General features: G+C 41.9%; 1 protein-coding gene across 2 annotated transcripts in view; it reads left to right on the plus strand.

Annotated features, from left to right (window-relative positions):
* BRWD3 (bromodomain and WD repeat domain containing 3) overlaps positions 1-21,691 on the plus strand; it is a 54,971-nt gene extending 33,280 nt beyond the window's left edge. Inside the window, exons 19-36 of one of the 2 annotated variants that reach the window (XM_026066132.1) lie at positions 28-205; positions 796-912; positions 1,350-1,457; positions 3,008-3,132; positions 3,380-3,462; positions 4,208-4,319; positions 4,704-4,765; positions 4,855-5,010; positions 5,743-5,863; positions 6,472-6,597; positions 6,688-6,769; positions 9,274-9,330; positions 9,852-9,992; positions 10,273-10,425; positions 12,986-13,149; positions 13,724-13,821; positions 14,383-14,541; positions 15,668-21,691. In XM_026066132.1, the coding sequence (XP_025921917.1) occupies positions 28-205; positions 796-912; positions 1,350-1,457; positions 3,008-3,132; positions 3,380-3,462; positions 4,208-4,319; positions 4,704-4,765; positions 4,855-5,010; positions 5,743-5,863; positions 6,472-6,597; positions 6,688-6,769; positions 9,274-9,330; positions 9,852-9,992; positions 10,273-10,425; positions 12,986-13,149; positions 13,724-13,821; positions 14,383-14,541; positions 15,668-16,455 (2,830 nt within the window). In that variant the 3' untranslated portion in view covers positions 16,456-21,691. The remainder of the gene's footprint in view (positions 1-27; positions 206-795; positions 913-1,349; positions 1,458-3,007; positions 3,133-3,379; positions 3,463-4,207; positions 4,320-4,703; positions 4,766-4,854; positions 5,011-5,742; positions 5,864-6,471; positions 6,598-6,687; positions 6,770-9,273; positions 9,331-9,851; positions 9,993-10,272; positions 10,426-12,985; positions 13,150-13,723; positions 13,822-14,382; positions 14,542-15,667) is intronic. The other variant, XM_026066133.1, reaches the window with a different exon arrangement.
* Positions 21,692-25,146: the final 3,455 nt, after the last annotated feature.

Consider the following 25,146-nt stretch of genomic DNA (forward strand, 5'->3'; position numbering starts at 1 on the left):
TTTCTTACAACTTTATATTATCTACAGTGATTCATCAAGTGAATATTCTGACTGGACAGCAGATGCTGGAATAAATCTCCAACCTCCAAAGAGACAAACCAGGCAGGCAGCTCGGAAAATCTGTAGTAGTTCTGAAGACGAAAATATGAAGGGAACAAAAGGACTGGAGGAAAAAAGAAGGAAACTTAAACAGCCTAGAAAAAAGGTTAGCATTTTTAATTTTTGAGGGTCTTTTTGGCTCTATGAATATAAATTTTTTTCATAAGTGGTTGTGTTTTCAAAGTAAAATTTTTCAAGAACACAGTACAAAAATACAGTAAGAAAGATCCTACAGAGAACACACAGTAATGCTAGTATCAGAGTGGTCTGGTTTGTTTTTTGTGCTGTGTGACACAGATGTGCTTCCTTTTTCATGCAGGCAGTGGGAGATTTACTGGTGGGAGATTTACTCCCAGCTTTACGCTCTTTACTGCAGTCAGATTTACTCCCAGATGGTTCTGTTGTAAGAGTACAATGCATCTGTATTACATCTAAATTTTCAATTTTTCTTTCCTTTTCCTGTTTTTAAAGCCGACATTTAGAATGTTTGTAAGGAAAGAAATGTGATTATTTATGAACATCTCAGTCTTCTATTATATTGTTAAAGAACATTCTTACCATCTAAAGTCAGGATTTTTGGAAGGCTGGCATTCCAGCATTTGCTCAGCCCTTATATTTAGCTGTATAATCAGCTGTTCATATAGTCTGCCATAGCAATTACAACTTTTACTCCAAATTTAATGTAATATATTTAAGAAACCAAGTGGACTGCTTTCGATGGAAGGTGAACCGAGTGAAGAATGGCTTGCCCCGCAGTGGATCTTGGATACTATACCGCGTCGCTCCCCTTTTGTTCCACAGATGGGAGATGAGGTAATGAGTGTAGCAATCTTGAAAATCCTGTCTAGGCTGATGAACTTGTTTCAGTCAGGACTATTAAATCAAGGAATGTTTTCGATGAATCATGCTCAAAGTAGTCTGAGTTCTGATTTTTCAGAAAGCCAGTTGTTTGCAGCTGGCTTTTCCACGTCTCTTTCTGCACACATATAACTTATTAATAGCAGCGAGAATTGATTCTGCATCTTCAAACAAACATATGCTTCTTAATGATCCCGATTTTGGAAGCCCATACTAGCCGCTACTTTGGCGGCTGACCTAAATATTTTTAGGGAGAAAAGTGCTTTAGAACAAAATAAGGAAACATGCAGTTGGTTTTAAAAAGAATGATGCCCGAAGTGTTTGTAGGAATTTTTGAATAAACAGGAATACAATTATCAATAAAATAAACTTTTTTCTTATTTCTTTTTAAGATCATATACTTTAGGCAAGGCCATGAAGCTTATGTGCGGGCAGTAAGGAAAGCCAAAATTTACAGTATTAACATGCAAAAACAACCGTGGAACAAAATGGAACTCAGGGTAAGTTTAATAGATACTTCAAAGAGCTGAACGTCGATATATCTCTGTAAGGTTAAATTGAAATTAAAAAACAGTATGAAAAATACGATGAAAACATTAATTTAAAATGTTAATATCAAAAATAAAATAAATCTTAAAATTGATATTTTCATTAACACAAGACATTTACACCTCCTCAGTCCTGATAATAGGATGCCAAAAAGATATTAAAGAAAGTGAAAGTTTATCTAGTGTGGTATTCTTTCCTATTAGTTGTGAAATATTTAGAATATTAAAGGAAAAGAAGTTCAAAGTGAGAGTAGTTAAGCACTGGAAAGGGTTGTCCAGAGAGACAGTGGAATCTTCTTGAAGATTTTCAAAACTCAGCTGGACAAGGCCCTGAATAACTTGACCTAACTTAGACGTTAGCCCTGCTACGAGCAGGATGGTGGACAAGATATCTGCCAGAGGTCCCTTCCCAACCCACGTTATTTTACAACTCTGTGTTTTCCCCCCTCCTTACCACTCACTCATACAGAACCGACCACTCAAAAGTTTTTTATATTTCTATTGATTCTCCACAATGACCTGAATGTTTAGATGCTATTTATTGATCTCGGTGTAATGGTAACAAGTGCAGTATCATCATGCGAAGATCTAAATGTATACACAAGCTCCGCTAAACAGCGAAGCTCCTTAAGTGTGTAACTGTGCGTGTTCCTCTCTTGGAAGAGTAAGACCATCTACTGTTGCTTTTCGTATTATGGATTGTTTGGTACATACTAGGTTTGTATAGTTTTGTCAAGTTTTCTTTTGCTTTGAATCACTGTAAGGAGTCCCCTAATACTTAGTCCATAGTGTTGTTTTATTTTATTTCTGCTTTACTCACAATTCATATCAAGAGGAAAAAATGTAGAACTGAATGTTATATATGCTACTATTCGTATTTATGTATGGCCAGTGGTCCTGTTAATGAAAATAGTTCCTTTAGTGGAAAAATATCCAGTTACTTGTCTTAGGTGTCCAGTGATTCCAGCTGTAGTGGAAGTAGTGACATACACAGTACATCCTCAAAGGTGTCACAAGTTTGTAAGGAAAAGGAAATGGTAGTTCACATAGGAAAGCAGTCTTACCACCTGCTGACGTTGGACAGGATATGATCGTACCAGGCTGTTGTGTCCTCTTTAAAAGGAAGTGTTTCCTTTTATTTTCCCTCTACGTTGCTATGCAAAGGTGGCAGGCCCTGGGTTTTGTCAAGCATAAACTTTGGTTAAACCCGGAAAATGGTATGTTCCTTAGAACCTTCCTACGGCAGTTAAATAAAATGTGGGTATCTTGTTCATAAATATCCCACGGGAGAGAGCATCTTGTATCTTTTTCATCTTTCTTTCTAAGGAGGCTGTGTTGTGATTTTTAGTTTTTGTTAATGAAATATTTTATGGGTGAAATTACTTGGGTTAGAGTGGAAGCAAATTTGGTTTTTATTTATACACATTTTGGTACTTTAACATGGATATGCTTCTGTTTTTAACAAGTTAAAATAACGCTATTCCATGCTTATTGATAAATAGGAACAAGAATTTGTGAAGACTGTAGGAATAAAATATGAAGTCGGGCCTCCTACGCTCTGCTGCTTGAAGCTTGCATTCCTAGACCCAATCACAGGCAAAATGACAGGAGAATCATTTTCCATAAAGTGAGTAACTGAAATGCCAGTGACCTTCTTCAAGAAAACTTCTTGTAATTTAAAGGCCCCTTCCCCCCGCCCCCCACCTTTTTTTTCTTTCAAGGCATGGTGATGGTATTTGTTTGTTACTACACCAAATTTGAAAATAAAATGCATGAAATTTTGCGTTTGGAGACTGAAAAGCTTGTCTGTATTGTACATGTAGATCTATGCTTTTGGGAAATAGAGCTTTTTTTTTTAATTCTGTTTCATAAAGGTACCACGATATGCCAGATGTTATTGACTTCCTTGTGCTGCATCAGTTTTATAATGAAGCCAAAGAAAGAAACTGGCAGATAGGTAACTACTGTTTTACCACTTGCATGTGTTTGGCAATGTTTTCACAGGTTATTTGATAGGATACAATTCAGTGTTTGTATATATATATATATATATATTTATTTATTTATTGAGATTGGGTAAATAGTATGTGTTTTAGACTTATTTAAAAGTGGTATTTGCAACAAATGTCAACATTTTAATTGTATACTACATTGTTTTATGTCATGTTAAAGAACCTAGATGATTATACATTTCTTTTTATTTTGTATTTAACTTGAATCTTACCATATTTGATTGCTGTCTGATGTTTCTATAACACCGCTGCAGAGTACTCCTCTGACTTTTCAGAGTAGACTGTGTACTTGCGATTTGTGGTGGTTGGTTTGTCAGATGGCGTGCAGCGTCTCCAACACGTGATACAAAGGACTGTACCACATATGATACTATGGCAAATGTTGGAAACTCTACTTGATGCTTGCTACAGTTGCTGTGGTAAAAGGAAAAAGAAATGAGAGAAACTGTTAGTACGTCTGTGATGACGGAAGAATCAAGTGTCATATTGTGATTTGAAGTGTGGAGGCATCTGTGGTTAACTACCAGAAATGTAAAAGTTGTGCTTTTGGAGGGAGGACTTGATCCCTGTAGTGCAAAATGTAGGAATCCAAGTAGTGCATTTAAGAAAGATAAAGCTGATACTCTAAAAAGAAGTATTTAGCAGTTACTTGCATGGTTCTTTAGCTAAATTCAGATTTTTTTCTTTTAGGGGATAGATTTCGCAGTATAATAGATGACGCTTGGTGGTTTGGAACTGTGGAGAGCCAGCAGCCTTTCCAGACAGAATATCCTGATAGCTCCTTCCAGTGCTACTGTGTCCAGTAAGAACTTGCATGGTTGTAAAACATCAGAGATGTTTACACACTCCTGGGTCTCTTAGGTGTTTACATATGACTTAAATGTGTACATCCAAGGACAAGAGTCCCTTTTGCCACTTAAATAATCAGCCACTTTGGTTTTATTTATTTATTTACAAACTTGCTCCTAAAACAACGGTATCGGTATGGACAGCAGCGCAGTGAATGTATAGGAGACACAAGGGAAAAATGAGGACGCGGGTCTAGCTGGTGACATAGGCCCATTTCTAATAGACGTGGCCGTTTTTTTGAGCCTGTTAGAGAAAAGGCATATCATTATATTCAGCCAGATGAAAAATCAAATGCTTTAATTTATGCATTTGAACGTAAATTTTTTTTTTTTGATAGCTGGGACAATAATGAAAGAGAGAGGATGAGTCCATGGGACATGGAACCAATTCCAGAAGGAAGTAAGTGTGTTTTGAATTCATGTCCAGATATCATTATATAGCCTTGTGACACTACTAGTACTTACTGTTGTTGAATTCTTCATATTTAGCTGCTTACCCGGAGGAGGTTGGTGCTGGAGTTCCTGTGACTCCAGACGAACTGACAGCTCTTTTGTACAAACCCCAGGAAGGAGAATGGGGGGCCCATTCCAGAGATGAAGAATGTGAACGAGTAATTCGGGGGATTGAGCAACTTCTTTCCCTTGGTATGTTTGGAGAGAGGGCAGAAGGATTAAGAATATCAGCACGGTGACATGTAACTATAGGGCAGACAGGGTGAATTGCTGGGAGTTGGAGCGGAGCATTTGAAACGTGCTTTACTAAATCAGTGAAAAGAGCCTTTGTTATTTCATGGGTGCCCTTCTCAGCTATACTTCCCTGTTTGTGAGGCTTGACCTACTTCCTTTCAAGTTAGTGAGGATTTTTAGTGGCTTGTATCCAAATACAAATGAGCAAAACATTGACTTAAACCCTCCCCTGCCCAAAATCAACCAACAAATCCTCACCAAACATCCTCGCCAACAAGGACCTTGGAATTAGTTTCATAATGTAACTCTCTGATAGCAAGCTATTATTTAAATTCTGTCCTATATTTATACACAGGACACTTCTGTATTCCTAGTTTATGTCACTTTTTGTATTAGTGCTCTTGCAAGTGCGTATACCGTGTTGCTTTTCAGCAGTACAGTTGGCTGCTGCCTGGAAATCACAAATGTGATACTTAAACAAATAATGCTTGTTCAAATGTAATTAACAGATCGTGCAAGGGGAAGAATCCTGTCTTTTGAGTAGTGACTTGTCCAGCTGTAGATCTGTACTGCTTTTGCTGAATTATTAAAAAGAAGACCCAGAAACCATTATAAGGAATGTAGTTATCGTATTACTTCTTTCTGATATCTTCTGTGGCATCTAAATTATTTTGATCTTTTGTCTTTTAGACATTTCTAATCCCTTTGCTGTTCCAGTGGACCTTAGTGCCTATCCCATGTATTGCACTGTAGTTGCTTATCCAACTGACCTCACCACAATCAGGAGGAGACTTGAAAACAGATTTTATAGGTCAGTTTGATTTATTTGTTCTTAATCTACATTTTCTATAGCCTAACCTAGAACAATGTGTTTAGCTGAATACCATGTAATGCCACTTTGGTAATATGTTTTTCTGGTGAGCCAGCAACCTAAGATCTGGTTCTATTTGGTCTTGTACAAAGCAAATCTGAATAATATTTTCTTTTGGCCACATCGTTAAGGCAAAGGCTGGTATCTGGATCTGGAGTGTCCTTTTTTGTTTAAGATACTGGGCCTTATTCTCTGTATGCATTGTAGGCAGAGCATATTTGCTTCATCTGTATCTCTACTGCCTTTGAGCCAGATGCTTTGCTTGTACTGCAGTTGCCAGAAGTGAGCTAAATAGTGCTATAAACTGGAAGTCTCAGCTTTTCCAGTTAATTTGAGGCAATCAGCACTATGGGAACAGAAGACACGTACCTTGGTGTCTGGCAACCTGTTTCCCATGGACCTGGATTACCTAATTCCTTTTTTTAACTAAGAACACCTTCCCTCGGAAGGGAAATAATGTACACAATAATGTACACCATCCCTTTTCTCTCTCTCTCTCTCCTTCTTTCTCCTTCTTTCTCTCTCTCCCCCTTTTTTTTTCTCTTTAGGAGAATCTCAGCACTGATGTGGGAGGTACGTTACATTGAACATAATGCCAGGACTTTCAATGAGCCAGACAGTCCTATAGTCAAGGCAGCCAAAATCGTAACAGATGTCTTACTTCGCTTCATTGGGTAGGCATGGTTTTTTTGCTTGTTAGAACTGGCATCTTGGGTTTCTGAGATATTTTGTTATTTAGTTTGACTTTTGTTATTGCCCTGCAGAGATCAGAGTTGTACCGATATATTAGAAATATATAACAAGGTGAAAGCAGAAGACCTAAGCAGTACTGATGAAGAAGAAGAGGTAAGAGCATTAAGTATGATCATCAGAATTTTTTGCCTTTTTAAATTCAGTATCTGGAAGAAGTTTGAGCAAGAATTTTCGTAGAGCCTTTGTATTATGGGTAGTTACCTTAAGTTTTTGAGATAAGCCTATTTAGGCCATTTGTGTAGCTCTCTTGGGACAATAAGCTCCCTCCGGTTTGTAAAATTGATTCATGGAACTGCCTGTCTTAATCTTCTCTAAGTGTGTGATGTTTTGTTGTCCAAAGAAATGGTAGTAAGTAGGGGGAATAAGAATTAGAGTTATTATTCCGTCTGGAGAACCAGACAGACAGTAGCTCTTTCATTGTCGGGGAGGCAGCAGAACTGGTTTTCTGTTGTAATTTTTTGTCGTTTCCTGTCAGTTGTACAATGAAGGGAATGACAGACAGAAACCAATTCAGATATCACTTCCTTTACCTTTCCCTCTCTCCTTCTGCCTTCTCCCCTTAAATGCAGTTTGTACACGTTTCAAAACGTGCTGTAGTTTCCATTTTAAAGCAGTGACCTCTTAAAACCCAAATCACTCGTTTGTGTTTTACTTTTTCAGTGTAGCTTTCTAACACATGAGCTAGTTTGAATAAAATACAGTTACGAAGTTTTCTCACTGCTCCCTTCCCCTAGACGTCTGTCACTGTCGCAGTTTGCAGTTATTTAAGTTAAACTTGATTGCTGGTAGAACATCTATATGCTTATGACTGTCGCAGAAACATTATGTGTCGTTTGTAACTCTTTATAATAGACTACTGTGGAACAACATTTGTTTCTAAGGGCAGCAGATAATTGTTACTTTTGTCGTCTTTACTACAGATTCACTAAGTCTGTAAGTTACAGATTTAGAGGTGCTATTGCCTTAGATTTGTATACGAAACTTAAAATGTATGCTACAATGCAGTTATTTTATTGCTTTTATAAAAACAACCATATAACAACTACATTTATTATCACAGACTCTTAAAAGAATATTTTGAAGAAAATTAAGGGTTCCCATGACCTAAAATAGCAGATCCTCCTTTCCTAACTCCACTTATTTGGGAGGACTGTACTTTCTTGTTGTGAATCTTACCTGTTCCATATCGAACAGTGATCAGAAGGGTCCAGCACTGTTAGTAACTCTCCTTCCTTTCTCCCTGGCCCTTCAAAGAGCATGTCCGGGTTTTTGAGAGGCCGTAATCCCCCGTCTCTTCCTCGGCACCACAGAGCTGAGCCAGAGCAGAAATGTATGTTATCATTCCCACGGAGTCTTCTCTTCAGTAAGAATCTCTTTAGGTGCATCCCTGATGCATCTGCAGCTCGGCTGAGCCCCTGATAACAGTGCAGGAGTGGAGGCAGCGGGTCTGATCCCTGCTGCTCCGTGCACTGTCCCAGAACGTGGGATCCACGGAGCAGATCAAGTCGGTAGGTCCAGTGGCCTGTCCCAGGGTAAGGTGCCACAGAGTCTTTCTGCTCCCCAAGCAGAGGCCGGCTGTGCCGCTACCGTGCCGGTCTGCTGTTGCGTTCAGCATTGTTGGTCCTATGGGAAGAAGGGGTGGTGGCTCAGGAGGACGTGGGATCACCTTCTCACCCAAAGAAAAGATATTGTTTTCCAGCGGTGCCTGCTCTCCTTGAGATCTGATGTTTTTCTTAGTGTGTACCGCTCAGACCTGTGCCTTCCCTGGTGCGTGTGCTGACCCCAAACTTTCTCCTTCAGATAACAATCTTTTCTTCTCACCCTGTTGAACGTGGCTTGCTACAGGGAATCATCATGGAGCTTTTCACTTCTTGATCCTTCTTGTTCTGATTTCTTTATAGAAAAAAACATGCGGGCCCTTAGTGTGCAAAGGTTTAACCTCACTTAGAAATCGCAGGCTAAATACGCAGCACTTAGATGTTCAGGGACAAGTTAAGTGCTGCACATTGACCACCATATTTGGGATCAAGAGGAAATTTTCACCCCAGTCAGACTGGCTGAGACCGCTGAAAATTTTTTTTCCCCTGTAGTAAGAAGTCTCATTTGTCAGTCCCTGGGAGGCTTAGTTATTAAATACGCAGGCAGGCAAAGGCACGTCAGCGGTGCCTTCAGTGTCTTCTGCTCTCTTTCTGGGATATATCACCGTTGTAACTTTTGCTTTTTACACAAGTCTTAAATGTGCTACAAAGTACTGCAAATGGTTTGTGGTGGTTTAGGCAGCAGAGCAGCTCCTCGGGCTTAGCTGAGACTTAAGAACTAACTGAAGATAAGCTGTTTATGTTTCTCAGATGTTTTGTATGTAGTCTCTATGGAAGCGAACTTGGAAAAGAAATGAAGCATTTTATCCACCTATTTTTTTTTTCTGAAGTTATGTAAGTTCTAGTTTGAAACTAGAGGTCATTTTTGCTGGAATCATTCTTTGCATTTGAATACTTTAAAACAGTGTCTGTTGTTCGCTTTTTGAGTTTTGGCCCTGTTTGTTTTCCTTGTGTGTGCATAGGAGCATGCGTGTGTGTAATCATTACCTTTTCCTTTAGGTGGCAGAAGTAGATGTAGATTCAGATGCTCCAGGAACGTCCTCTGGAAAAAGACGAGTGAGTAAACGCGTCTGGTTGGTCTAGCTTGTGAAGGGAGATAGGCTGGGTACAAAATCGCACCCGTTTAGGTCTGGAACAGTTTACATTTGTCACAGGCTGTAGTCTGTAGGACTAACTGTGCGAATCAGTCGAGCCTATGTGAGTGTTGGTGGCTGAGGAGGTTAGTGTATGGGAAAGTTGATTCAATTGCTGAAGAATCGGTTTTTATTTGATTTGAAAGATATCTAGAACAAAGACCATTTTCAGTCCAAATTGGGTGAAAACTGACAAAAATTAGCAAGTTTGGATCTGAAATACTGCATGCCTCTCCTGGATTTGAGCTTTTATGTATTACTGAAAAAAACATATTTTTACAAATTGCATATTGTTGTGCTATGAACTGTGCTTTAATCTTGCTGCAATTCTGTTTTCAGTTGTGGACTTCTGCTTTGAATCAGATCCCTAGTAAATTAATAGGAATTTAAGGTGAAAAATCTGCATACTTGGAAAAATGATAAAGTGTATCTGTTTCCCTGCAGGTAAGACGACCGATAAAAAGACAGCCTGTGAAAGCAAGCCCTGATGCTTGGAAAGAGCAATGCAAGCAGTTATTAAACCTGATTTATGAAAGAGAGGACTCCGAGCCTTTTAGACAGCCAGTTGATCTCTTTTCCTATCCTGTAAGTACAGCTTTCGTATTCAAAATGGAAAAAACCTAATATTCATCCTTTGGCAAAGTTCCATGCTGGGCATATTGCTAAGCTCTGCCTTTGCGAGTTGGAATGGCCCATGTTCTGTGCACTGGTGTTTTCAGAGAATTATCTGCAGTAACTCTAAAATCTCTTTTTTAAAGTGCTAATAATTACTTTAGGTAACAATTGTGGGTAAATACTTAGGTGTTTTTATTGACATAGAACTCACCTTTATTCACCTTTATTATTTACCTGTGTGTTCTTACAGGATTATCGAGACATTGTAGACACTCCTATGGACTTCAGCACTGTGAAAGAAACCTTGGAAGCAGGAAACTACACCAGTCCCTTGGAATTCTACAAAGATATTCGTTTAATATTCTGCAACTCTAAAGCTTACACTCCTAATAAGAAGTCTCGAGTAAGTAATAAATGCCTTCTCTACAAAGATCCTGCCCTTACGTGAATACAGTCCATGAAATATAGTCTGTATCTGGAGGGCAAACTACTGCATTTTAAAATAAAAATAAGGAGTACATGTGACTGGGACCTGTGTTTATAAATTTGCTTTGTTTTGCTCACCCAGTTCACTTTCAAGCAGAATGCATTTTTATCTGAATCTTGTGAACTTAAAGCTTCTGAGAAATTCTATGGTTACTGTTGCTGTCATTTCTTTGAACATTTGTAGCAGAAAACTGATCACCAGTTGCTTTTATTTTTTCAGTGATTTCTTTCTGGAGTAGAGGCTATCAGTTTCGTAGCGATGTATATATAGTACAATCTTTTTTAATATGCTGTTAATGCAAGTATTATGCAATTTTTCTATTACTGGAAGAGATGAGAAACATCATGATACTTAATTTTTTCTAGTTTACTTCATATACTTAGCAGGGCTTCTGCGTGGTGGTGCCTTTGTTGTCTGTCGGTGCTAAGATGTGCAGTTTTCTCCATGCGGGAATAGGAATCTGCACAGGCAGAAAAAATGCGCTGTGTTGGAGCCCTGAACAGGAAAGAGAAGGAGAAGGGAGATTGAAATGTTAGAATATGGATATATTGTATATGAGCTAGATGAAATGACTACTAAGTGTAATGGACTGACCGAGTAAACATAGTTGTGCTTGGTATGTGTTGCTCTGCAGTCCGTTGCCTCTCAGCTTCTCCTGAGCTGCTGCATGATCAAACTCTTCTACAGATTTTCAAATGCTTTAGCAGTGTATTCTTTACACTCGTAAAATCGCACATTGGCAGGAGGACGCAGACGCAGTTATTACTGCTGCTGATGTGAAATAGAAAATTCAAATTGCTGATGTCTTCATAATATAAAGGTAGAAAGAATTTCTAACTGTATTTCCAGACATTAAGCAGAATTGGTGTTTTTATGACCTTATTATTATAAGGAAAAGCTTCATATTAAATAAATTGCTTAAGTGCTGACAAAATCGCATCTCCCGCACACATCATTTAGCATATTTGAGAAGAATATTTGTTACAGTGCTGGCTAATATTTCTAAAAGGAATAGGAATATTTATAAATTAAGAATAAAATGCATGCCATTTGGGACTAGACAGAGCTACCGTCATTTAGGGCACAATAAGACATAGAATTCAATCTGAAAAATTTATATGTGGTGCCTAACGTGTGGTTAAGCAAGATTTTATTGTGCTAGGCGCTGTCAAGCGGAGGAGAGTGTGCTGTAAAGAACTTTCAGTCCAAGTATACGTGCTGCTAGGTGGGAGGAAACAGGAGTCCGTGCAGCGTTATTAGTCAAGCAAAGCGTCCTGGCCTTGGCTCGTCAGTGGAATAACAAGTGCTGTGTTTTGTGTAAGCAGGGTGATGAGAAGCAGCTAGAAACAGGATGGTGTTGTGGGATAGGGCGACTCCTCCTGAGCATTGGTCAGCAGGAGAGAAAGCACGAAAGTTTCCCTAACCGAAGGCGGACTGAGCTCTTGGAATTGGATAAGGGCTGAAGGATGGGCTGGGGGAAAGCTCTGAAGACCAGTAACTTCTTCTTGCTTGATAGAAAGGAAGTCAGGAAAGGACTGTAACAAGACAGATGGTCTGAGGGCGTTCTGTGCACTTGGTATCAGATTAAACTCAGCAAATGGCTTATTTACTGCCGCATGCTCCCTGGGAATTTCCAGTCTTGTGTATTAATAACCAAACAACTTGTGAATCAACTAATAATTTAGTGGTCCGTCGGGATCCATTTGCTTAAATACTGTGAGGTGCCTCGGGGAGGTGATCTTTGTGGCACAGCTGGGGGGCACAGCTGGACCTTCTGCCACTGCAGGTTCGTCTACTGCCAAATGGGTGTCAACGTCCCGAGTTGTTCCTAGCCCATTTGACCATCTTTGCAACAGCATCCTGAATGGAGGCGAGTGGGGCAAGATACTGTTTATTAGAGCTAAAGAAAGAGATGTTGCTCTAATGCAAGGGTCTGGACAAAAATTAAGTTCTGCGAATGGAAAGGAAAGCCTGTATCAAAGAGGTTTTATTCAGAGAGACTGCAAGAAACGGGAAGAGTTCTGACTATAAGATGATGATGAAGTCCCTTTGGTGTTTGTGCAGTTTTCAGAAAAGTAGATGTAGCAGAGAGGTATAGGTATGAGGAAGCAATTCAGAGCTTTGTTTTATTTATGCTGAATTTAACTATTAGTTTGTCATAACTGAAAAAACATCCAAAAAGGAGGCAGTGTTTCAATATTGCAGGCATCTGTTTTTCTTTAATCTTGTAAATATTTTGTACTGCAAATACTTAAAAACATTTTATGAAAACACTTTCTCTCATGAGAATAAGCATGTACCATTAACGGAAATTATCTGTAAAGATCCTTGTAGTTGAATGTCAGCATGACTTTTTCTTTTGGACCTGTAAGAATGAAGTCTGGGCATCTTTGGGTTTTTTGTTTGTTTGTTTGTTTTTTGCTAATCTTCCAGTTACTCAACTTTTAATAAATATGGCTATGACTTCTTACTCCAGATTTACAGCATGACACTTCGACTATCTGCCTTATTTGAAAATCATATGAAAAACATCATCTCTGAATACAAGTCAGCAATGCAGTGTCGGAAGAGGAGAAGGCCACGGTACCGTAAACGACTAAGAAGCAGTAGCAGTTCACCGTCAACTAGCAGAGCATCTAGGTAACTTCATGACAGTGAGACTTGCTATCAGAACCATTTGAGATGTTTCATGTCAGTGGTAGATAGACCTTTGTGAATAACCAGTCAACAGCAGTATTGCTCATTTCCTGGTACAGTTGCTCTTTCAGGTGATAAAATCCTGAGGTCAAATCCCATGCTCACTTTGTAGTTTGTACATAATTCTGGTAAGTGAAAGGCTACATAATCAGAAGTATTCCTCCTGGGTAAAATGGAAGAACAAGTTTCTTTCTGTCTCTCTTTAGTAACTGTCCAGAAAGAGCTGTATAACACTTTACTGACTTCTATATGACACATAATCAAAGTAAACTAAATATTACAGTTTTAAAAGGTGAGATAAAATCTTGTTTTTGCAGAACCACATGCGCTTATCAAACAGAATGACATTGTCACTATTTTTAGTGTTACTGCAGCTGTGCAAGTGCTGGGGAATGGAAATCATTTGTATTATACATGTGCTGCAAAAAAAACACTTTTTTGGGGGGGGGATTGTTTTTTTGTTTTAAAGTTTTTTTTGTTAACAGTTTTATCTCTCTGGGATGTTTTGTATCTTCAGCCCAAAAGGGAAACAGAAGCAAATGAAGATGCAGCCTAAAACCAACCAGAATACCTCACTGCCTTTGACTAGGACTAGTTCTTCGGTTTCATCTCATGGTGGGTTGAAACATTTTTTTGAGAAATTTTAAGAAAAATAGTGACTTGAATGTATCTTTCCCTTGTAATAATTTGTATGTGCAGAATGATGAAAAAGCTGAAAGGCGCTTAATATTCAGTTTAAATCTTATGTTCGTGAGACACATGTAGAACCCACCTGTTGGATGAGCAAGTAGCAAGGGCACGTAAATGTGTTATCCAGAGATTGTGTTAGCTGAAATTGGCTCTCAGTCTGTTAGTAAGTTATTGGTAAGTGTCAGGGAATCGGGAAACTTGGCCTCTCCTTGGTAAGAATTAATTAAGGTGACAAGAGCCTAGACCTTCTGTGCATGGGCGTCTCTCATACAGCAATTTCAAACACATTAAGTTAGTTTACTTTGAGTTACCACTCGGAGGAATCTACATCTCCTCGTGACTGGAGAGGGAGCCTGGGGAGACTCGCCTCCTGACGTAGGCAGCTAACTCGGGTGATGCCAAACCTCCCCCAAACGCCTCTGCATTTCAACCCTGTAAGTAGAGGATAGACGGTACGCTGTTGAGTTGGTGCTGACCTGTCTTAAGTTTCAGATACAACAGAGGAACCTTTGGGTTCAGCCACTGGTGAAGAGATGGAAGGTCAGCCATCTTCATCAGGCTCAAATACACAGAACCGAAGTGGAAACACCAGTGATCCAGGCAAAAGTAGACCGATCAGAAGTAAATCGACGCCAGTGAAACAAGGTGGGGAAAAAAATAAGTATTGTTCTCTGAGTGACTGGTTTCCCTAGAAATGAAAGATATTGCTTCTGTCTGATGCTTCTGATCATTTTGCCTGAGTCTAACATTATGTTATGGCCCTGAACCATGCTAGAAAGGAATTAAGTTAACTTACTTTTTACAGTTCTGAGGTCTGTTGTCTGAACTGCAGCACACACATGGTACCACACACACTTCAGTGAAGGCTTTTAACATTTCTCCAGATGGAAGAACTTAAATTCTCAATAAAYTTAAGAGCAATCAAGTTCCGCAAAGAATACAAAAAAGCAAACCAAATCAACACAATCCTCTCCCCAAACCTTGTCCTTTTATTAATCAAGTTGAAACCAAAGAGAAAGAAAAGTTACAAATTTTAAAATACTTTGGTCATAATCAAAACTAAGTGCAAGTCTCTACTCCTGTGTTGTAACAGTGCTGTTTGCTCCAGGAAAGCTTTTGGCTTCCCATGTTAGAGAAGGTTTTTAACCTTCATGGTCAGATTCGTAGCTCTGAAAACATGCACTATTTTAGGTCCTAAACCAGCAAAGTACTTCATTGTATTTTTAACTTAAGGTGTTCAGCAATTCTTTTGAGCTTTTTAAAATTATTTACTGTCTTGAAATTGTGCTTGAAATATGCTCTGGACTAAGGTTTTGAGAACATGTATTTGAGAGCAAATAAATACAACTTGCAGAGTGTTATATTAATGTGTATTATTAGGTTTTAAATGAATTTGAGGGGATTTTTTCTTTGCCTAGATACCTTAGGGAAAAAATACCTTTCATCTGAATAAACTTAGATGTTTGTGTCTGAGCTAGTCACTCTCGGCTCATTTTCTTGACTGAATCTTCATTAGACGCTTAGCCAACAGAGTTTGTGGTGCTTGCTGTAGGGCAAGATGAACCGTGTTTAAATTTAGTCTGATAAATTTTCCCCTTAGATCATAGCTGTTTGTCTCCATGGAATGTGGAAGTCATTTACCGCGATGAGCTCAGAGTTAGATCTTTCCTGGATGCACCCCAAAGGCAGATGAGATGAATCCTACTTTTTTGACCTGATTTGGCTCAGTCATGGTGATTAGAACTGATCAGATTATTTTGTGTTTGCTTAGATCACTCTCCTGATGGACCACTTACAAATGGTGATGGCAGAGAACTTCGGATAGGAGTCAAGAGGAAGTTAGTAAGTGCATCAGAAGATGACGAGCATCTGGAGGAGGCAGAGGAAGAGGAAAAGAAGAAGCGAGAATTAAAAGAAAAATCTGCTTTATCTTCATCAGAAAGTGGGGAATCGGGATCAAGTTCAAGTTCTGAAAGCAGAAGTGGCTCTGATTCAGACTCTGAATCGACATCCAGAACAGATCAGGATTACATTGATGGAGACCATGACTACAGCAAAGTTGTGCAATCCAAAAAACCCAAAAGAAAAATCAAAAGAAAAATTGCCAGTGGGAAAAGAAATTGGCAGGGCAGAGGGACAGGGAGGAGAGGTAGATGGGGGAGGTGGGGGAGATGGAGTAGAGGGGGAAGAGGCGGTAGAGGTGGAAGAGGCTGTGGCAGAGGAAGAGGTGGTGGCAGGGGAGGAAGAAGAGGCCGAGGAGGTAGAGGAGCCTCACGAGGAGCCACCAGAGCCAAACGTGCCCGAATTACAGATGATGAATTTGAAAATCTGTTTGGCGGACAATTTGGTGAAAATATGTTTGGAGGGCGATTCAGTAGGCCACCTCGAATCAAAACAAGGAATGAGGGCAGGAGAACTGTCTTGTACAATGACGATTCGGATAATGACAATTTTGTGCACGCCGAGGATCCTTTGAACCTTGGTACTTCCAGGTCAGGCAGGGTGCGGAAAATGACAGAAAAAGCCAGGGTGAGCCATCTCATGGGATGGAATTATTGACAGATGAAAAACTTTGGAACAATTTTAAAAGAACTTCAATGGCCTTCTACTGCAGGGATTTTACCAGAAAATCTACCAAGCAAGTTGTGCGGGGACTCCACTCACTTTTCACAGTGGTGCTTTTCCATTATGTCAGTATGCATTTGTTTTAAAACTTCAGATCGCCACACTTCATTGGTCAAAATAAGCCTTATTCATTAGGCCTTAAATTACAGAAATTCTTCCCCACACACTACAAGCTCATCACATTAAAGAGGCTTCCAGCTTCTCGATAAGAACATGACATTTTTGAATCATGATTATGAATTTCTTCCCTTGTTTTGTTTTTGTATTATAGAAATAGCACCTTCTTACAGAGTTTTTATGTGGTTTCTGCCATAAATCCTTATACACAGTAATAATTATAACTTTTGCACAATACACCAATCCTAAAGGCAGCTATAAAATGTTTACAGTTTCTATATTGTAAGAAGGATCTGGATTATTTTAATCTTCCCAGGCCAAACATTCATGAATTGTGCTGAACTGAAGTATGTCTATACTACAGTTATGGGGGTCCTGATGCGCTTTCTATCGGTTCTTTATTCGTGTAAAAAGTGACAAAGGGTTGGTGCCTTGTAAATATGTAGCAAACCTTTGATGTGGTGTGTCCTATGTGTGCATTAACTTTATTAAAAAGAGAATACTTGAGAAGTATGAATATCTAGACAAAAGGTGCCAAATGCAAAAGTTACTTGCATCTATTTTCTTTTTGTCCTCTCATATTTTTATAGTATTAATAGAGATTGTGCAGCTAAGGGGTAACTTCAACATTTGAAAGGTTCCTCCTCTTCAAAGCATAACATGATTCTTAATAGTAGCTCAGCTACCTCTATTTACAACTACTGGAAACTTAAAAGAAAATAGATGCTATTATTCGGTATGTGTTGAAGAAGAGGCGAGAAGGAGCATAGAGGGATGGAATTGCTTGCTAAGCTGTAAAGTAACTGTATCTTCATTATATTGACACAGTGAAAACAAATCTACGTAATTATCGGAGTTTTCAGAAGCGTAATGCTTTCAGCAGATGGCAATTTGTTTGGGCAGATAGACCAGCTGGCTCCCACACATTTCTGCTACCACTTACTCGGTGCAAATTTGTGTTTATTTTAATTTGCCCCTCGAAACTTATGAGGAAGCTGAACTGAGCTGCAGTAGGTCTGGTGGCTGCTCTTATTTTATAGCAGTACCAGTAAGCTTCTCTTCGCATCCTCCAGAAGGACTCTTGTATCTCAAGCTTCCAGAGGAGAATTCATGTTGCACTGTACGCTTATCTTCTGTTATGCTGAAAAATACTAACTTGGAAACAGAAATCATTTGGGTAGGAATAGTGCAGAATGTGATGGTATCTGGGAAGTCCGTAGTCTTGCTCCTCGCTGAAAAACAGCCCACCTCCGTGAACAGAAGTGTGTTTTCACGTGGGGTGAGCTGGAGACTAGCAGCCTCTCTTCTTAATAGGGTCTGGTTGGAATATATATGGGACTTAAATTTTCGCCCTTTATGTAAATGTATCTGACATTTCTGTCTCGGTGAAGAAAGTGAGTTAGATTACACAGAGAGAACAAATGAAAAAAGAAATTTTTGATGGAATTTTTGAAGATTTTTTTTTTTTTAACCTTCATCCAATATCCTTAAGTTTGTTCTTCTGTGCACGGCTTGGTCAATAATTCTGGAAAACCTCAGGCAGGAAAGAGTGACCCATGTATATTCTCAGATGCAGAAGGAATTTAATTTTTAACTTTCTATATTAAGCACTAGCTATTTTATCTCGCTTTCCAAAAATTCTAGTTAGATGCAAAGTGACTTGAAAAAATGCAGAGGTTTAGTTTTGTGATGGAGGAGAGTATATCCTAAATTGTTAAGAGCATTAATATGAGTTTATGGTACAGTACAAAAATCATGCATTTTTCCTTTAATAAGAATTGTTTTGAATTAGCCATAGTCCATTTCTGGACTTAATTCAGTTTTGTTTTTGATGGGGGAAAAAAAAAATTCAGAGACTCTCCTAGTTCTGTATTGGGCTTTAAAATATAAACACCTGTCTTATCATCTCTCATATATAAAAATATATATATATTTATAAGAAATTTATTATTTCTTTGAATGATTGGTCCTCCTACATAGGGTAACCAGGAAAAGCATGTATGCGTAGTCGGAACCATACCCCTTCTAGGTGAGTTCTGTTCAGCTAATATAAACACTATGTTTCTGTTCTAAAGCCTGAAAATCTTGAAATGCAGAAGAAATGCTCTTCGGGTATTTCTGACTGGCCGAAGATCCACTTCCTAATTTATTTTGTGTAGGGTTTGGGGAGAGAGAAAACATGTGGGTTCCAGAGAAATGATTTTATAAGTTTGTGTATTTTAGCAACAATTAGAATAAGATTAAATATGTTCTTAAATGTATCTTTTCTATGTAATGAAGTACTGTGAAGAGAACAGTGAAGCATCACTTTGCTGTGGCGTAAGTATTAATCAAATGCGTTACATGATTTCGGAGCTAGACAGCAGGGTGTGCTAGAACAACAGAGCTATTGCTTATTGTAAAAAAAACAAAAAAACAAAAAAACTGCTTTTTTTGTGCATGAGAACCTTTTTATAAGCATGAAAGAAATAACTTGTTTTTAGAGATGTTATTTTTACTTGGTTTTGTATCTGGATTCTTTCTCTGAGTTAGACTTATGATTTCTCACAGCCTCCTTCTGTGGATTATTTGTAATTTTGCAGTAACTTGGACGCTGTCTCTCAGATCCCATATCCTACTAGGAGCCACAGAAAACTTAGTATCAACCCCAAAGGTGCAGCAGAAGCAGTGAAATGATTTAAACCTTGCGCCATCGGGATCGCAAAACGGCCTCAGCYCCGAGCCAAAGCCCGGGCAGCGCCTTGCGAAGCTGCCGAGGTCCTCGGTGCCCAGGCTCCATCTTCGCGCTTCTACCAAAGCCCCAAACGAGCCAGCCGGCGGGGGGCTYGCTGCCCGGGAAAAGGACTTGAAGGTCTCAAAACGCGGCAGTCTGAGGTCAGCAAGGTGTCCGGGCAGGCCAGGGGCTCCTCTGCGCAGGCAGGACTGACTCTCCGGCGTCACCGCGTCGCGGCTTCCTCTAGACACGACGTGTTGCCTGGTCCCTCTCGAACTTGGGGGCGTTTGGAGACATCCTGAGACCAGGGCTCGCACCCCGCGTGGTTTTGCTTGCAGCAGATTCAGCCCCGTGTGCTTCGCCCTCKGTGAAGGCTGAAAGTCTTGTGTGCGTCTTTATTTCCAGATTTGTTCTGGTTACCCATCTGCTCTCTCTCTTCCCGGACCAGGGCGTGAATGAYCAAGCTGATCTTCCAGTACTGATGTGCCGTTGCATCAGTTCAGCCCAAACTTTGCCTGCTTTTAAGTTTCTCTGTCACCTTCTGTTTTCCTTCGCTCTCTTCCACCTCTTTTCTTTAGCTTCCCTGTATTTCTCCTTCCCCCTCCCGATCTTTCCTCCATGCTGCTTTTGCACAACGTGATTCTCTTCTAGTTGTTCATCAGGGAATAGCTGTTTAGTTATTTATGATATTCTTTTGGAAATTTATGGTATCTTGATGAATTTTGGTTTAGCTAGACTATTAGGGTAGAAGATTTGATTCTTCCTCTGTGTTTTATTTGTCTAGAAAAATAACTTTCCCGTGACGTTGCACGTTTTTTCACCTGCCTTGCTCCGCTCGCTGGCAGCGTTGCAGCCTCGCCGGGGAGCCGGCGGGGCGCGGGGGCCGCTGCAAGGCTTGTGTCGCCGCTGCCCTGCCGCCGCGGTGCCAGGCGCGGACGCGCGGCGCCTGCCTGCCCGTGGCTCTGACGGCAGCGCTTGCRCAAGCTGCGCGGCAGCCGGCCTGGCCCGCGCGTGCTGCCGTCCGCGCAGCGCCACGAACGAGCAACGTTCGGTTCCGCCTGGCAGCCCTTAAAACATTTGTTTCATGTCCTCTGAGTTACTACTCTTTCCCCCCCCTTGCTATGCGAACTTCGGTTAATGTACAACTTGCGAAAGTCGYGCGTTTCCTGCCTCACGGGCTATTTCCATTTGAAGTAACCCATGAAACCTTCAYGTGGGTGCTTGAACTTAGCTTGGGTATGCGCAGTTTATCGCTCCCTTACGTCTTTTTTTAAGCGCAGTCATAGCTGTCGAGGGTGTGCTCAGCCTTCCCGGCGAAGCGTTCATCTTCTCTCCTGCTGCCGCTTCTTTCACGGGGTYGTCTTCAGCCCAACCTGCGCTCTTCCCAAAACTGCTCCAGGCRCAACAGGACCCGGAACGACAAGTTTCTGGGATTTCTCGCTCGAGCAGCGGTTGCTCTTTAGGTCCCGCAGGTCTCTGGGATAACGCAGCAGAGGTTTCGCGGTCGTTAGCGGTGCTACCACTGAGCGTTGCRGGAGGAAGCTATCCCTTACGCTAGATACGTTTATATCTCATCCCGAGTCCGAAATAAATTCTTCAGTTTCAAACTTAACTTCATTAATAGCAGATCGAGAGTTTGAGGAGAGCGAGTCGGGTGCGCTTTCCTAATACAGCCTCGAAACCCTGGCGGGATTGCTCTTCCCAGCAGTAGAAGTTCAGTGCGTAAAAGCAAGCAGAGGTGAACGCTTCAACCTCACCCTGGCGATAAACCACCCCAAAATAATCGTTAGGAAATAATCTGTGGATGATTGTCGGTCGCTTAAAATTTTGCATTCTGTTGCATATTTTAGTTTTCCCTTAAAATTTGTTTTAAATGTACTTAGCTGCTTCTACTGCACAAACGTGTGAAGACTGAATAGTTCATAAAGCACTGAAAAGAATCGGCATCGTGTTGTGTAGCGGACAGAGTTTCCAAGTAATTTAAAAAATATGGCAAGACTGGGTAAAACGTGTTGCTTTGGACAATGTTTCGAGGAGCTACCGACCATGAAAAGCAAGATGAATCTTGGCAAACTTTAACATACTGCTCCTGGGTGTCCGGAGAATGTTTCTGATATCCATGCAAAATCGCACGCCCTTAAACTGCGGAAATGAATTTAAATAACCAAGTTCTGATGAGAACTCGAGGTGAATATTTCATCCTTAATCTGGGTGGTCAGTGACAGGGAAAACTCAATAGCTGTAGGTGTAAGGACGTCTTGTCAACCCTGACTTCAAGTCTCCTGCTATCGTTGGTCTGTATCATGAATTTAACATTTAAAAAACGTATTTGTGTGTTTACATTTCTTGATTTTGAGTTTTCTTGTTTGTTTGTTTGTTTTGTCATGGAAAGTTTTATAAAATGCTAATTATTTACATAATAGACTGAAGGAGCAGTTAACAATCCAAGGATAAATCTCTATTTAGTATTGTAGGGAGCTGTCATTGTGTTCTTACAAGTATGTATTATAGAAAATTACTGCGCATGTGCGATAGATAATTTTCAAATATTAGTATATCAGAAGTTTACACATTAAAAAAACTCCTTTATGTACAGTAAGTAACAGCCTGCAAAACTTAGTCTAAAAGTTGTCTTTTTTAGTAATAGAACTGCAAAGACCTGTTGCAAGCTTGTACATTTTTAACGTCATGTTTCAGCCCACAGCGAACTTACACAACTGTGCTATGAATCCCTGAAAAATTAGATTTCCAGTGGAATTGCTGTCACAGCCTTAACTCTAGTATTACAAAAAATGGTGCTTAAATACGTTTATGTGCGTGGATGTGGGTACCTGATAAGAGTTTGTGAGAATTTAAAGTAAAACCAAGCGTTTCAGTGCTGCATTTGCAAAGAAGCTCACTCCTTCTGTTGAATAAGTACGGTCTCATTTGTGGAGTTACAGCTGCGTAAATATTTGCAAAATATTTAAACTTGTGGACGGTTCAGAGCAGGTTTTCCGTTTTCGTTTTGGTTTTGGTTTTTTGAAGTGGCTGGTCCTGCGTGTCGCCCGGTCTCTGTGCGCTGAGCACGTGGGAAGCGGAGGGGTCGCCGGGACGGGGCCCCCGCCGGCGCCTGGGCTGTCCGTGCCGGCACCGGGCCGCCGCTCCCCGTGGCTTTGCAGGCAAAAGGAAAATAAAAATGCTCCACCTCGGCTCCTAAAAATGCCTCCTGAGAGCGGTGGCTACTCAAATGTATTCAGAAATCAGAGGCTGATTATTGTTTTTCACTAGGAATCATGTATAGGCTATTCATTCTTTACATAAGAGTCATTACAGCAGATTTAATTTAGAAATACCAGTTCTTGCAGTCGATCTCGGAGCAAGGAAATTGCATGATCTAGGCTCTACAGTTCATGTTCTGGATGATTTAAAATAGTCCAAAAAAAATGCACAAAACCGATTAGAATTATGTCTTTCTATATTAATTTTTTTTTCCAGGTGATATTTATGCCCATATCTTCACATCCGCTATCTCAGGTCCCTTTAAATGAATACTTCAGGGATTTTTGATGCCACCTGTTGGCAGACCAAATGTAATATTTATATGCAATGAGCTGTTAGTTTTTGTATTGTACAAATGTAAATTTGTAAAGATTTTTTTCTAGAGTTTTTCTGAAGTCACTTATGTAATTTAGGATGTTTCATTTTCCAGCTGTGGGATTGTCTTAATAAAAAAACAAAAAAAGATAAACTCTTACTTTGGTTTTGCATTACTTACTAAAGAGCTTAGCCATTGGAAAGGCCAAAACTAATGAGCTTCCAGCATAAAGAGAAAATCACTTTTTGATTTAACGGGATACTTTTCTGTTTGTAAAAAGGAAACTTTTATAACCTTGAGGTATTTGGGTAATTTTTGAAGAGCAGATGGCTCTCATGCAGCTGCGGTCTTTGGGCCATCGGGGACAAACTAACGCGGGAAGGAGCCGCCGCATGGTCGTGGGTCCTGCAGGTCACCCTGGGCCAGAGACCTCGTGCCGCGCGCCGGCACCTCGGCCTCGGGCAGCAGCAAGGAGGCTCCGTCGCCCAAACCGTCGGCTCTTCTGGCTCCAAAACGCCTTTTCCCCGGGCACAGGGGAGGAAGGACCCATCCTTGCTTGGGAAGCTCTGCGTGAGAAGCGCTCTGCCGGGCGTGCAGGTTTAGGACGCGACGGCTTGGTGCCTTGCTGAAGGCGACGGTAGAGCAGCAGCTGCCGTCGAAGCCGGTGGCTCCTCGTCTCCRCTCCGAGCCCCAAGCAGCCGCTTGGGAGCCGCTCGTCTGGCTTCTCCGGGCATTTGGGGGACTTGGGTTCGCAGCGGGTGATGAAGCACTCGGCGTTTTGTGCTGGAAGGGAAAAGGAGGTTTGGACAAGATCGCTGGATGTTTGGAAAGGATTTGGGAATGGGGAGAGAACCGAGAAATRTCTGGAACAGCGCGGCCAGGGAGACCCTTTCCTCTCTCGTTTTCCCTGTCGGACCATTAATGCAGCTCAGCACAACCCTGGGGAAAACGAAACTGCGGAGGGAGCCGTTCCCAGGTCGAAAGGGAAGGCAGCACGGCGCGGCGTTACTTCGGCGGGCGCGGGAACGCGCCCCCCTGCCCGGTTTTGCACGGCCCCTTTCCGCGCCTCCCCGGCCCCATGTGTTTCTTGAGTTTCTGGARAGCGGCGGCGGCGCAGGGGGGGGCCGGGACCGCCGGGGGCCCCGACGCGCTTCGCAGGCTCCGCTCCGGCTGCTGGCAACGCGTCAGAGCTGCGGGGCGGGCGAGGTGCAAAGCGCCCGCCGAGCCAGGCCGCCGCGGCGCTGGGCAGGAGCGAGCGCGTCGCCGGGCTCCTCGCCCGACGCGCCGAGCCCCCCCCGGTGTTTGCGAAGGCGCTGACCTCAGCTSGCTCTTAGCTCCGCAAACAAACAGTGGCGCAAACAGCCGTTGCCATGCGGCCGAGTCCCCGCGGCTTCGCGGCCGGGCAGCGTCCCGAACGAGCGCTCCCGCCACCTGGCCCAGCCCGGCCCGGCAGCACCACGTCGTCCTTCTCAGGGGTTGTCTGTGGGCGGTTTCTCCCGCAGCCGGGCGCTGCCTCCCTTCCGCAGCCGCGGCCGCTCCAGCCCCTTTGCTCTGACCCGTGCTCAGACCCGGCGCGCTGCTCCGGACCGGCTCTCGGAACTGCAGAAATCACGTCACCCTCTCCAGGGGCCAAAATGACCCTCCGGCCGCAGCAGAAGGGGAAGAGGCTCAAAACAGGGCATCCGCATTTGCAGCCCCTCTCTGGGCAGCATCCACGGGGCAGGAGCGGCTGGATTTCGGGCTCCGCAGAAGGCGCGGAGGCGGCATATGCTCCATTCTCTGCTAGAGGGAGAAAGCCCCGAATGCCGCGGCCGCCTGGTGATGAACCGCCACAGAGGCCGACGAGCCGGCGGATTATGCAACCGCCAAGTCCCAGAATAAACTTTTCTAGCAACCTGCGGTTGAAACTCCTGTATTTTGGTTTTTACTATTGCTGTTTCCCTGGTGCAATACCACCGGCCACGCCACAGTGCGGGGAGCGTTGCGGGTCAGCGGCATCCCGCTTTGGGAGCTGCAGCCCCATGTCCGCGGCGGGTCTTCTCCTGTCCTCCACGCGTGGCTCAGGTACCTCAACCCAGAACAACTCCGTCAACATCGCCCCATCAGAGAAAAGAAGAGGGGAAGGACGGAGCAGCTCAGGGAATCACTGGACCTGAAACTCTAGAAAGAAGGTGCAGCCCAGGCAATAAATCCTGCCCGCTTTACGAGGGAGCCTGGC

The sequence above is a fragment of the Apteryx rowi genome, unplaced genomic scaffold, assembly GCF_003343035.1.
Source record: "Apteryx rowi isolate R43461 unplaced genomic scaffold, aptRow1 scaffold_24, whole genome shotgun sequence".
NCBI classification, from domain to species: Eukaryota; Metazoa; Chordata; class Aves; order Apterygiformes; family Apterygidae; genus Apteryx; species Apteryx rowi.